The sequence below is a fragment of the Anomalospiza imberbis genome, chromosome 10 (genome assembly GCF_031753505.1).
Source record: "Anomalospiza imberbis isolate Cuckoo-Finch-1a 21T00152 chromosome 10, ASM3175350v1, whole genome shotgun sequence".
Lineage (NCBI taxonomy): Eukaryota > Metazoa > Chordata > Aves > Passeriformes > Viduidae > Anomalospiza > Anomalospiza imberbis.
Genome location: NC_089690.1, coordinates 4,145,607 through 4,156,891, shown reverse-complemented (window position 1 = coordinate 4,156,891; position 11,285 = coordinate 4,145,607). Strand labels below are relative to the sequence as shown.

At 45.3% G+C, this 11,285-nt stretch overlaps 1 protein-coding gene and 1 non-coding gene across 2 annotated transcripts; both read right to left on the bottom strand.

The window, feature by feature from the left end:
• Positions 1-1,718: 1,718 nt before the first annotated feature.
• On the bottom strand, positions 1,719-10,196 carry MYNN (myoneurin). Its single transcript, XM_068200246.1, has 7 exons — positions 9,867-10,196; positions 7,211-8,016; positions 5,466-5,625; positions 4,693-4,871; positions 4,397-4,480; positions 3,886-3,972; positions 1,719-2,736 (listed from the first exon to the last, which is right to left on the bottom strand). Exons 1-7 carry the CDS (start codon positions 10,130-10,132, stop codon positions 2,468-2,470), a joined length of 1,851 nt encoding a protein of 616 aa, XP_068056347.1. The 5' UTR covers positions 10,133-10,196; the 3' UTR covers positions 1,719-2,467.
• A 792-nt stretch (positions 10,197-10,988) lies between these two features.
• Positions 10,989-11,061, bottom strand: TRNAV-AAC (transfer RNA valine (anticodon AAC)). The gene has a single exon. It is a non-coding gene; the product is annotated as a tRNA-Val (tRNA).
• Between the last annotated feature and the right edge of the window lie 224 nt (positions 11,062-11,285).

The following is an 11,285-nucleotide window of genomic DNA, read 5'->3' as shown; positions in this document are numbered from 1 at the left end:
CTGTGTATTCTATTAAGAAAGGTTAAAATTGTTGTCTTGTAAAAAATAATGAATATCTTCTTGTCTATAAAGAAAACTAAATGACTAATAAAGCAACTGTTACTGTTATAAGTATCTAAACAAATCCTGTATAAATCTAAGCACTGTATTTTTTAAAAAAGTCTGAAATCTAAGAATACAGTAATAAGCTATAATTTTAGAAATATAAAACCAGTCTAAACAAACACTGTTATGGAATGCATTTTCTATGTAGGAATGTAGTTATTGTTTAGGTTTCTCTCCAGAGCTATTCTCTCTCCTGTTCACTTATCCTGGATATGTTTATCCTGAGCTGCTTTTCCTCAGGTACCAGCAGCATATCATTAATTTGTCTTCCAAAGCTGTTTAAATATGCAAGTTATCAGTTGTACAGCGTTTTCTTTCTCAGTATCCATGACTAAAGCTATGTCTATCCCAAGGTTTCTGCTCTACTTTCAGGGAGAGACAGCAAAGAGGAAGCTTAGTACAAGCTACACACAGTCAAGATCCTGATTTTGTGGTTCTTCAGTCTTAAAAGGCTGAGGAATCTCTCAGGGGCTACACCAACAACAGAAGCTGAAAGGGACAAGAGGAGAAACAAGGGGAAATGCCAAAAATAAAATACCAGAGAACTTTATCCTCTGTCATTTGCCAGCATTATGAACATCAGCTGTTCATAAGCGTTGTGGGACAGACAAGCAGGAAATTAAAGGCCCTGCAGTATCTCCAGTGAGGACAGTGTGAGAGATTCCTGCATTAGGGATGCTCCTGTTGAACATGGCTGTACTCCTGCTGGCCATGGTAGGCTTCATCAGCAAATCTACCATTTATTAAAGCATAAAATTTAACCAAGCAGCAGGTTATAGACATGCCCCATACTAAAATGATCAACACAAAGCAGCAAAAGGTCTATTACTTTACAAATACAAACATGTAGGAAGAGAAAAAAAAATTACAGTCACACTCAGGAGTCAAGTGACCATTTTCAGACTCTTTAAATGAAATCCTTCAAGAAAAATTTTTCACAAGTCTATTTAATTAAGGTGCAGATTAATTATTACTCCATGTAGAACAGAATCAATTCAGAGGTATCTTCTATGCTTTTCTATTTATCAGCATCTGGACACAAGGCATTGGTGGAAATAAATGCTAGCACCAAGTAAATAACCAACAAAGGATAGCTTTAAATGCATTGTTGGTACAGTATCATGACTGTTTCATTACACATAAATAATGCTTGCAATTGTTATGGCACAAACTGGCAAAATGGAGTAGAAAAGTATTTCTGTTGTCACCTAGTCTTTTATGACCCTACCAAGACATTAAAAAGTTGATTTTTAAATATGTCTGTTATTAGTAATAAAGCCTGTCTTTACCTGGGCTTTGCTAGGTACCAGTTTTGTGCAGTTACTGTGGACAAGTGACATGAGAGGTAAAGCAATACAAAAAATTTTAATTAAATCAGTCAAACTCTAACAAAACCTTGTCTGGAAGAATATCAGTCTGCTTTGTTGTACTATTCTTTAATGCCTCCTCATGTAGTGTTCACTTATTTTCACAGTGAAGAGTGGGATTTACCTCCTCTTTTGTACCTCCTGTCCAGGACAAGAAGCAGAAATAGAGCAAAAAAAAAAAAAAAAAAATTAAAGCTCTGATTCATGCCTCACTAATTAAATCACTGCATCTTTTTGCCTCATCTACAACATGCATGTCCCAGTTCTCCTTTTGTTGCTATTTGTGCCAAACCCATGGTGTTTTAAGGATGTGAAAAATAAATCTGAGACAAGATACAACAATGTTGGATTCACTTCAAACAAGGAAAGGCAATTTGTTGGAAAGAAGACCCAGGAGTATCTATGCCATTAGGACCCTCCCACTTGCCACACTTCAGACATAAATTAACCCTCCTTTACTTTTCTTGTCAGGAAAATAACACCCAAACCTTTCCCTCTGGTCAGGCTCCACCTGAAGATGGCACTTCTGGCAGCCAGCAAATCTATGCAAGCACCTCAGCAGAGCACTGACCTGCGTGCAGGCTTACTATTACATCCAAATTACGATTTCTCCCCATGCCTCTGGGCTAATCTTCCTAAACTATCAACTATGGCTTAAAATATCTGTTCTCAAATGACACTGTGACACATCAAATCAGCAGGAACATGGGAAGAGAACTCCAAAGCACATTAACACATGTAACAGAGAATTCTTAAGGCAGGTGTGTTGCCGGAATCATCTCCTGGAAATCAGTGTTAATCACAATTAGAAATTTGATTGTAGATTAGCACAACCCAGCACTGCACAATGGAAATGCCTTACAGGTGTCTTTACACAGAGGAAAACAAAGAACACGTCCAACTCTGAGAGCACGACTGGTTGTTTGATTGTGTTCATCTTACCTAACACTTCCAAGTTCACTACCAAACTGCCTGGATGGCTCTGCACTGCTCTGTCAGTACAACTGCTGCAGGAAAATAAACTGAGGTTCTGAATATCCGGTCACAGCAGATCTCAGTAGTGTTTCTGATGAGGGGGACTGGCTCCCTGTCACGGGGAGCAGCATCTGGTGGTCTTCAGTCCCAATGGGGAGAGGGAGTGCTAAAGACATCTCAGAGGGTTTCACATCTATGGACTCTGATAAAGGACTTTTCTGACTCTGAATGGATTCTTGTTCGTTGAAAGAATTATCAAGTGCAGTAGAATCAGGGGAGGTTTCAGGTCCTGTGGAAACAACAACAACAAAAAAAAAAACCCAGAAAGAAATGTTCAACAGCTTGTGCACAGATTCTGTAAATTCTCTTTCCAATGACTGTCAGAGCCTACACCTGGTGTGTCACAGGCTGCCTGGGCAGCTGGGATATTGTTGCTTCCATGTGCTGCAAAGCCAGGCCTGCTGTAAGAACAGTGTAAGCACTGAGAATCACATCTGCTGCTGCTTGTAGTGTGACAACTGGAAGGATGATGCATTCCAACCTGATCTCTGCTTGGCTTAGTACAGAAGATAACAAACCCTTAACATCGCAGTGTACAAAGGATCTTTGGAAAAAATGTAATCATGGAAGTTTCCTTCAGATTTTCCACCCCAGAAAGTCTCAGAACCAGAGCCACATCCAGGCATCCTGGTTTAACTGAAACAGCAGTGTACAAAGTATGAAGTCTGTAAACTTCTTTGGAAGACATTTCTTAACTCCACTACAGCCAGACACATTACAGATTTTATCCACTCACTTCAAAAATTACTTTTTATTTTTAATTGAAACCCTGTTAGTGTGCTCCTTGCTGCCTTCCTGCTGGAATGCAGCCAGCCACTGCTCTTGGATGGTTCTGTGACTAAGCCACATCAGAGATATCTGACCCTTCCTCTACCAAAATATGCTTCAAAGTTTGTTATTCCAGTGCCGAGGCACTCCTGGCTGCCTGCTGTCTCTCCATGAGAGCTAGCCTGCCTTGGCAGCTCTCCCAGATCACCTCTCCAGCTCTGCCAGGCCCTCTCCACACTCAGTGCTGCCCTGCCCTCACCACTGGATTCCTGCTGCACTGGGGCTTTCCTAAATTCCACATGTCTCTGCACATGGCTCATTTTCTCACCCTCTCCCTGTGTCCAGATGTACACAGACACCATTTATTCCCTCTTCAGTGTGACAGAGGCAAGGCATTTGTGGTCAATACACAAGGATGGACAGAGGACAAGGACTATGGAGCCAGTCCTGAACAAGGCTGGATACAGATGCTTTTGGCCCTAAAAACAACTACTATCCAAAATTCCTTTGTTTTCTAATGTTAGCCTTGGATGAGCAAAAATATTTATTCAGCGTGGAAGGCAAAAGAGCAGATGTGGATTCTTAACCTTTCTTTGCATAACAAACTCACCTGTGTGAACTTTTGTTTTGTGCTTCTTAAGATTTTTTATATCTGTGTAGGAATTTCCACACATTTCACAGATAAATGGTCTTTCACCTGAAAAAAATTGTTTTGGCAGTGAGAATAAACTTGATGTTGAAAAAAAAATACAATCAGAGACATAGGATAATAGATTTCAATGTTCTGTTTTGAAATACAACTTTGTAACTCTTATTTTGTCTGTGTCTCTATTAGAATAAAATCATTTCCAGAATAATAGTTTAAAACAAAGCAAGAGGACCAAAACATTTTAAGTAAAGCCTCGATCATACATCAACACCTACACTGTGGCACAGATACTACTCTAAAGGCAATTTAAAAAATTAATGAATATTTTCTTTACATTATGTTAACCCAGAGATACATAAATTAAGAAACTGTTCTACTTTCAAGTACAGACCAATACAGTGTATTTTAAAGGCAAAAGAGTAAAAGTAGATTATAATTTATGGTGCAGGAAGCAGCTTGTCTGAGAACTGACCTGTATGGGACCGAAAATGTTTATTGAGCTCTCCAGAGGAAATAAAACTCTTTTCACAAATGCCACAGATATATGGCTTCTCTCCTAAAGGAAACACAAGCACGTTGTTATTTCAACACGTAAACCAGAATACACATTGAGAACAAACCGAAATCAAACAAAGTTAATGTCCAATGAGACAAAGTGCTCCCGAAACTGGAATCCAAGGGAAAACACCATGAGGAAGGAGCTGGATGACAATCCCGAGGTGGATTTGCGGGTCGTGCCCCTCTCCAGGAGCCGGCAGCGCCCCGTACCTGTGTGCTTGCGGGAGTGGGTGATGAGCGAGCTGGACACGGCGAAGGCTTTGCCGCAGCTGTCACAGACGTAGGGCTTCTCCCCGGTGTGCCGCCGCACGTGGTACGTCAGCGTGCTGGCCTGCGCGAAGCGCTGCCCGCAGCGGTCGCACACGTACGGCTTCTCCCCGCTGTGCTTCCTGCAACAACACGGCCCGTGGGGCTGAGGGGCGGCCGCAGGGAGGGCTCCGTGCCCTGCTCCTCCTGCCACCGCTCGGGGTACAGCAAACGGGCAACAGCTGAGCGTGGCGTGAGCGCGCGGTCCCGGGAGCAAAACTCACAGCCCTGCTTCCCCAGGCAGCTGAACTGAACCACAGGCCTGGCCCATGGGAACTCAGCATGCTTTGCACTTTAGGGTACTGAAATGTAAGATGATGATTCCTAACGTGGGATATTCCTATGGGAATATCATTCCTGCTCCTGCCAAAATGCCCATGCAGACAGCAGTCAGAACTTCTCTCACTTCCCACCACAGAACTCTCTCCTCCCTGGTGCTACAAGTAGTTTAAAGGAAGGATACCAGACTCGGGCTGTACATTCATCCAGCACAAATCTTCTCCTTAATGAGCAAGTACATCCACACAATTATTCTGTTAGGCATTGTGAGAGAAGTCCCACAAGAAAAGAAGTAGAAATCACGTTCATGTGTAACTCTTACTCACACTGGAGTAAATGTTTCTGTTTAAGTAATATCTGTTAAGGATAAGCACGTGCAGGATCTCACTTGTGCCTACCTGGCATGGATCTTCAGGTTGCTTGAGGTTGCAAACTGCAGGTTGCAGACATCACATTTGTAAGGCTTCTCCTCTCCATGGTGCATCCGGCTGTGGAACACCAGCTGGCACTTCTGGGCAAAGCCTTTTTCACATAGTTCACACTTGTATGGCTTCTCCCCTGGTGAAAAACAACACCCTCGTGCTCTCTGTATTTACGTAAGAAAGCTTTGCAATCCATGACCTGACCAAAGCTCAGGTGTCTGTTCTAATACTTCTTACAAATAACATCTTGGAAAATCCTGTAATCAGTCCACTGAAGTAGAACATGCTAGAACACAGAGGATAACAGGACTATTTTTTATCACATTATGTTTGGGTAAAAAAAAAAAAGTAATATTTTTTTTTCATAGTGCCAGCTTCTCCACATTACTTTAAGAATGCTGCCACTTCAGTTTCAGACTCTTTGCTGGTTATGTCTGTTCAGCATTCTGAATATTTAAAATGAACAAATCATCTGTTTTTTCTTGCTTGTCCAATAGCACCAGGTCTTCAACATACAGTCTAGTGTTCCCTAATTTCTCATTAGTGTCTGCTGCAGAATGTTACAGGTACTTCTCTGACTATGTCCTCTTAGTGGTGAATTGTTTCCTCAAAGGGCTTGTGCAATTCTGCAGTCCTGGAAAGTAAAAAAATACCTTTCTCTGCCACTCTGAGCAGTGCACAATCAAATCTCATGAGTAAATAGGGTACATAAAAACTTCAAAAGTAAAAGACATCTAGCATGCCATTGAGCAACCAACACCATGGAATTCTCTCCCCTCTCTCGCAGAAGTTCCCAGGACAATACCCTCAGAGGTACAAAGTACAGCTGTCATTCCTACCAGCACCGTTCCTGAATCCTGCAATCAAGCTCCACCTCGTGTGTGAATCTTTGCTTAGACCCTGGCTGACAGAGTTTGAAACTCTCTCCCTAGGTCACAGGAAGAGCAAGGTGCTCTCCTGCAGCTGTTCCTCAACATTTCCTACATTTTCACAGCTTCCTGGAAAAACTGTGACCTCTGCTCAGAGCTTTCCAACATACAGAACATATGGAAAGACAAGCACAGGACTTCTCCCCTGCATCTTCCCAATTAGTTGTGCATTTTAAGTCATACATGCTGGATTAAAATGTCTAAGTGCTCCTAAGTGATTTCTCTTGGATGCTTGATATGACACAAGCTCCTGGTAATGTTACTGAATGCAGAGATTATAACGCCATCACACATTCCAGCTGCACATCTACGAAATAAAATCCTAAATGTTGCAGTAATTCAGACAACCTCCTACCTTTTTTGAAGACCCTATGTGACAAGATATAGGACTGGATTTTTCCCCCACTCTTGTTCTCAAACATATATTATGTTTTGAAGTTTAAAAGAAAAGCAACAGAAATTCTTGTATCAAGTACAGCTTGCTTTTCATGCTCTACTGACAGTAGTTTTTGGCCACTCCACCGCTCTACAGAGCTGAAGGACAGCCAGCTCTCCTAAGTCTCCCCAGAAATCAAGATGTTCAGAACAATAGAGTCCTCTCTAGCTATTGAAACTATGATTTAGTACTGAAAAATGCTGAAACATTTAACATTATTTGGGTCTACCCCTGCATGCACAGTGACAGCAGACAAAATTTCAAGAGGAAGAAGTCAGCATCTTTCCAGTCCTGCACTCGCAGGCTGTGTGTGATCCCAGGCCTCCACAGCCCATGAGACACGGCCAGTGGCTTACCTGTGTGAGTTCTTACATGTGTTTTCAACTGATTGCACTGGGTGAAGGCCTTCCCACAGAGCTGGCACACGTAGGGCTTCACCCCTTTGTGTATCCTCATGTGCCGACGGAGGCTGCTGGCTTCGGAGAACACCTTCCCACAGGTGTTGCACACTGGCTTGGCTTTGGAGAACTTCTGGTCCAGCTCCTCCCCCGAGCTCTCCAGCTGGTAAGTGCTCTTGTCACTGGCTATGTTGGACATGCAGTGCTCCTTCAGGGCACAGCTCTGCTGAGGCTTTCCCCGTTTCTGTTTGGCTGCCATGGTCTGGGCCAGGATATCCTGTGCCGCCAGCGTTTCGCTCTCCACCACCGCTGCCAGCTGCAGCTCCGAGTTATCGCTCCCCTGGGCAGCCTGCTCTGTTATGTGGGTGGCCAGCTTATTTGCATCTAAAAACATCTCAAAGGACGTGTTCTCAGCCACCTCATTCTGATATTGTAGGGATTTATTCTCCGTGCTTTTGGGGGGGCTGAAATTCTTCTTTCGCTTTTTGGGTTGAGGAGATTTCTTTTCTAAAGCTGCTTTCTTTGCCTGTGGTGGAACCAGCTCTGCAGCAGCAGCATCTTCCTTCTCCTCCCGACTGTTGTAATCTCGGAGAGTCAGGAGGCAGGTCTGCTGGTTCATTTCAACATTCCCAGTGATACTGGATGTCTCTGTGGAAGAGGGATTAGCAATAAAAGCAAAGTCCTCCATCTTGATCTTGCATTTAGTGACCACTTCTTCTACTTTGAGATAGTCAGCAGCCTGGTGAATCTCTTTAACATTCCAGCTGCAAGGAAACAAGACTTGGATGAAACATTCTGGACAAAGTAAACATTTGTTCCACATCAACTGTATCACAAACAGACACAGAGCTGCAGAAGACTTATACTGACAGAAAATGTAACTTTGAAAACACACAGTAACATTTAATTTCTCGGTGCACTTGTGACAAGGCTCTAAAATGTCAATTATTCCTGAACTGAAGGTCTGTGTCTAGTGGGGTCTGCAGACCCTCAAACTGGGGATTTTATTTTAGTTACATGCCTCTTGTAGAATTTTAAGTTAAAAGTCAACTTGTAAGCTGCTGAGGCCAGACATGGGCTTGTTGATCCAAACAGCTCTGAAATAACAGCACAAAGGGATAAAACACTGGAAAATAAAATACATAAAATACCATTTCATAAACCTTCTGGCCAAGGTCTCAGGTAATTCACTAGCAGTGCATTCACCTCAGCACTTCCACGGCAAGTATTAATCTTGTTTTATAAAACGATTTGCAAACAGTCCTAATTCTGTATCAGCTGCACAAAGAAACCAGTAACACCAAGGAAATCCTCATTTAAACCACTACACTCTATTTTTCAGTTTCTGCCACACATGCCTTGATGGAAAAAATGAACTGGAAAAGGTGGCAACATGTACCATGAGTGCATTTATGGACTTACAGCACTTTAAAGAGAGATTCATGGTAAACAACCTCATTCTAACAATAAACAACTTGCCACAATTACTCCCCATATGAGTACAACTGTTTCAGTACCTTGTACTACGTGAGTGCTGGGTTCAAAGTACCCTCCTGGTGTCACTCATGCACCCACCACCTCTGAGGACAACAGACTTTGAAGGCAGCTCCATCAGCCCCTGAAGGGTCACAGGACAACATGACAGGTGTCACCTACAGCCAAACAGCTCTCTCTGGACAAGAATGGTATTTTCACCTTCCTTGGTACTTTCACCTTCCTCCTCCTCCAGAGATCCACCTGCTCAGAAAATCCAGAAACTCTCCTGCTGCAGTCCCAGCTGGACACCATGAACCCTGCCCAGTTCTGCTCATATGTAACTGGCAAAGCACCAATCACTAACTTCAGCTCTGCTGCTGTTAATGCCTGTAGCTAATTAAAAAATCCACCCTGCATCTGTGTACTTAAATGACTGAGTGTGAGTTTACACACTTCAGAAACGAAAAGTTTCTAAGCCTGCATTTGACATCAGACATTGAGAAAGAAGTAAAAATCCTGGACTTGGTACTTCTAAATAGCCACACCTCCTTCATGAGAGATAAATCTCTTTTGCTGAGAAAAAGGCACTGCAAAGAAAAAAGCATCCTCACTGTATGTGAAGCAGCAAAACAGGCACACAATCAATGCAGTAATGAGGGAAAACACTTTTTCTGTGACTCCTTTTGGGCAATGCAATATAAAATTTTAAGTAACAGATCATGCAAATTCTAACAAATGTGACTTAAAACCGTGGCTATCCTCATCCATCCCTCAGACTTAGGTCTCTACCACATTCACAGTTCCTGTGTGTTTTGGAAAAAAAGGACTACTGTAATTCAACCCCAGACACAAACTTGTCCTTCCCTCTCCCGGTAATCATGCAGGATGTTTCATCTCCCCAAAGGCAGACAGAAACAGCAGGAGACTGAAACTATCAATCAGTGAAATATCAGAAAACACACCTTTATTTTGGCACTCACATGTCATGGGGTATTTTAAAGCAAATAAACAGATGAACTTCAAGTTGTTAATATTCATCACATCCACTGCTATTTGTTTCTCCAGACCTTATTACAAAAAATCCAGCTTTGCCTTACCACAAAGTTTATTTCCCTATTCCCCTTTAACAGCACGTTACCTGTCAAGGCTTAAGTTTCCTGTGTAAATAAATTCCAGGAGCTTTTGGAATCCATCAGCTTTCACTTGAGTCTGATCCAAGACAACATTGTTGTCAGATGCATCTCTATAAAAGGCCCCGAAATACTCGCTGAAGGAGGCAAGCACATTCCTGTGTGCTTTGAACTGGAATTCCCCGATGACCACGGTGCAGTCGCAGAGGAATCCGGCCTCTCGCTGCTTGTTCAGCCTCTCCAGCAGGTGCTCACAGTGATGGGAATACTGCATTTTGAGAACGCGCTGCAGACACTTTCTGATCTGCAAAAGCAAAAGAAAAAAAAAATCAATTTATATGCAAGTTTTCACCTTTTTTACCCCTTAACAGAGTTAACGATCACAGAGCAGTCAGTGTCCGGACCCGCCCGTGCTCACTCGGGGCAGCCTGGCAGCAGCAAGGCACGGCGAGCTGGCGGCTGCTGCTCGACCCGGGCCGCTGCGGTCCCAGCGCGGGGGCGCGGGCAGAGCTCCCGGCCCGCCCGGGATTAGCCCGGCTAAGGCCGGTTCTTGTCACACCGTGTCACACCCGGGCCCCGGGGAGCGGCCCGAGGCTCGGACCGGCCAGCGCTCAGTCCGCGGGGCGGCTGCTCCGGGCACCGGGGTCCGCAGCGGTCCCCACTCGGTGCCGGCGCGGCCCCGGGCCCGGGGCGCGGGACCCGCAACCCCGCGGCGCCCCCGGCCCGGCCCCGCCGCCGGACGGGACGGGACGGGACGGGACGGAGCCCACAGCGCCCGCAGCGCCCTCCGCGCCTTGCCCGGCCCCGCGGCCCCCGCGTCCACCCGAGCCCCCAGCCCGGCCCGGCCCGGCCCGAGCGCCGCGGCCCCCGCGCACCTGCGGAGGGGAGAGGGCTGAGCGCTGCGCTCAGGCCGCCATGTCCCGCTGACGCCGCCGCCGCTTCCGGGACGCGAGTTCCGGCCTCCGCGCCGGGGGCGGCTCGCGAAATTGCGGAATAAAGCGGGTTTAATATTCTTGCCAGGCCACGCCGCGGCTTTAAATAAAATAACTGTGGCACGGAGGTTGAGAAGCAGAGAGCAATGCTGCGGTCCAGAAGGCAAGGGAAAAAAATAAAAAAGCCACCGTGGCTGGTGTTTCCGCCCGGTTTCGAACCGGGGACCTTTCGCGTGTTAGGCGAACGTGATAACCACTACACTACGGAAACCCCGCTGATGCTATTTCTCCCTGTGACACTCCTAATGCTGCTCTACCGCCCGTCTGACCCCGCTGCCCTACCCTGTCTGTCCCCGCTGTCCCACCCTGTCCATCCCCGCTGTCCCACCTGTCCATCCCCGCTGTCCCACCTGTCCGTCCCCGCTGTTCCACCCTCTCCATCCCCGCTGTCCCACCCTGTCCGTCCCCTCTGTCCCACCCTGTCCATCCCCGCTG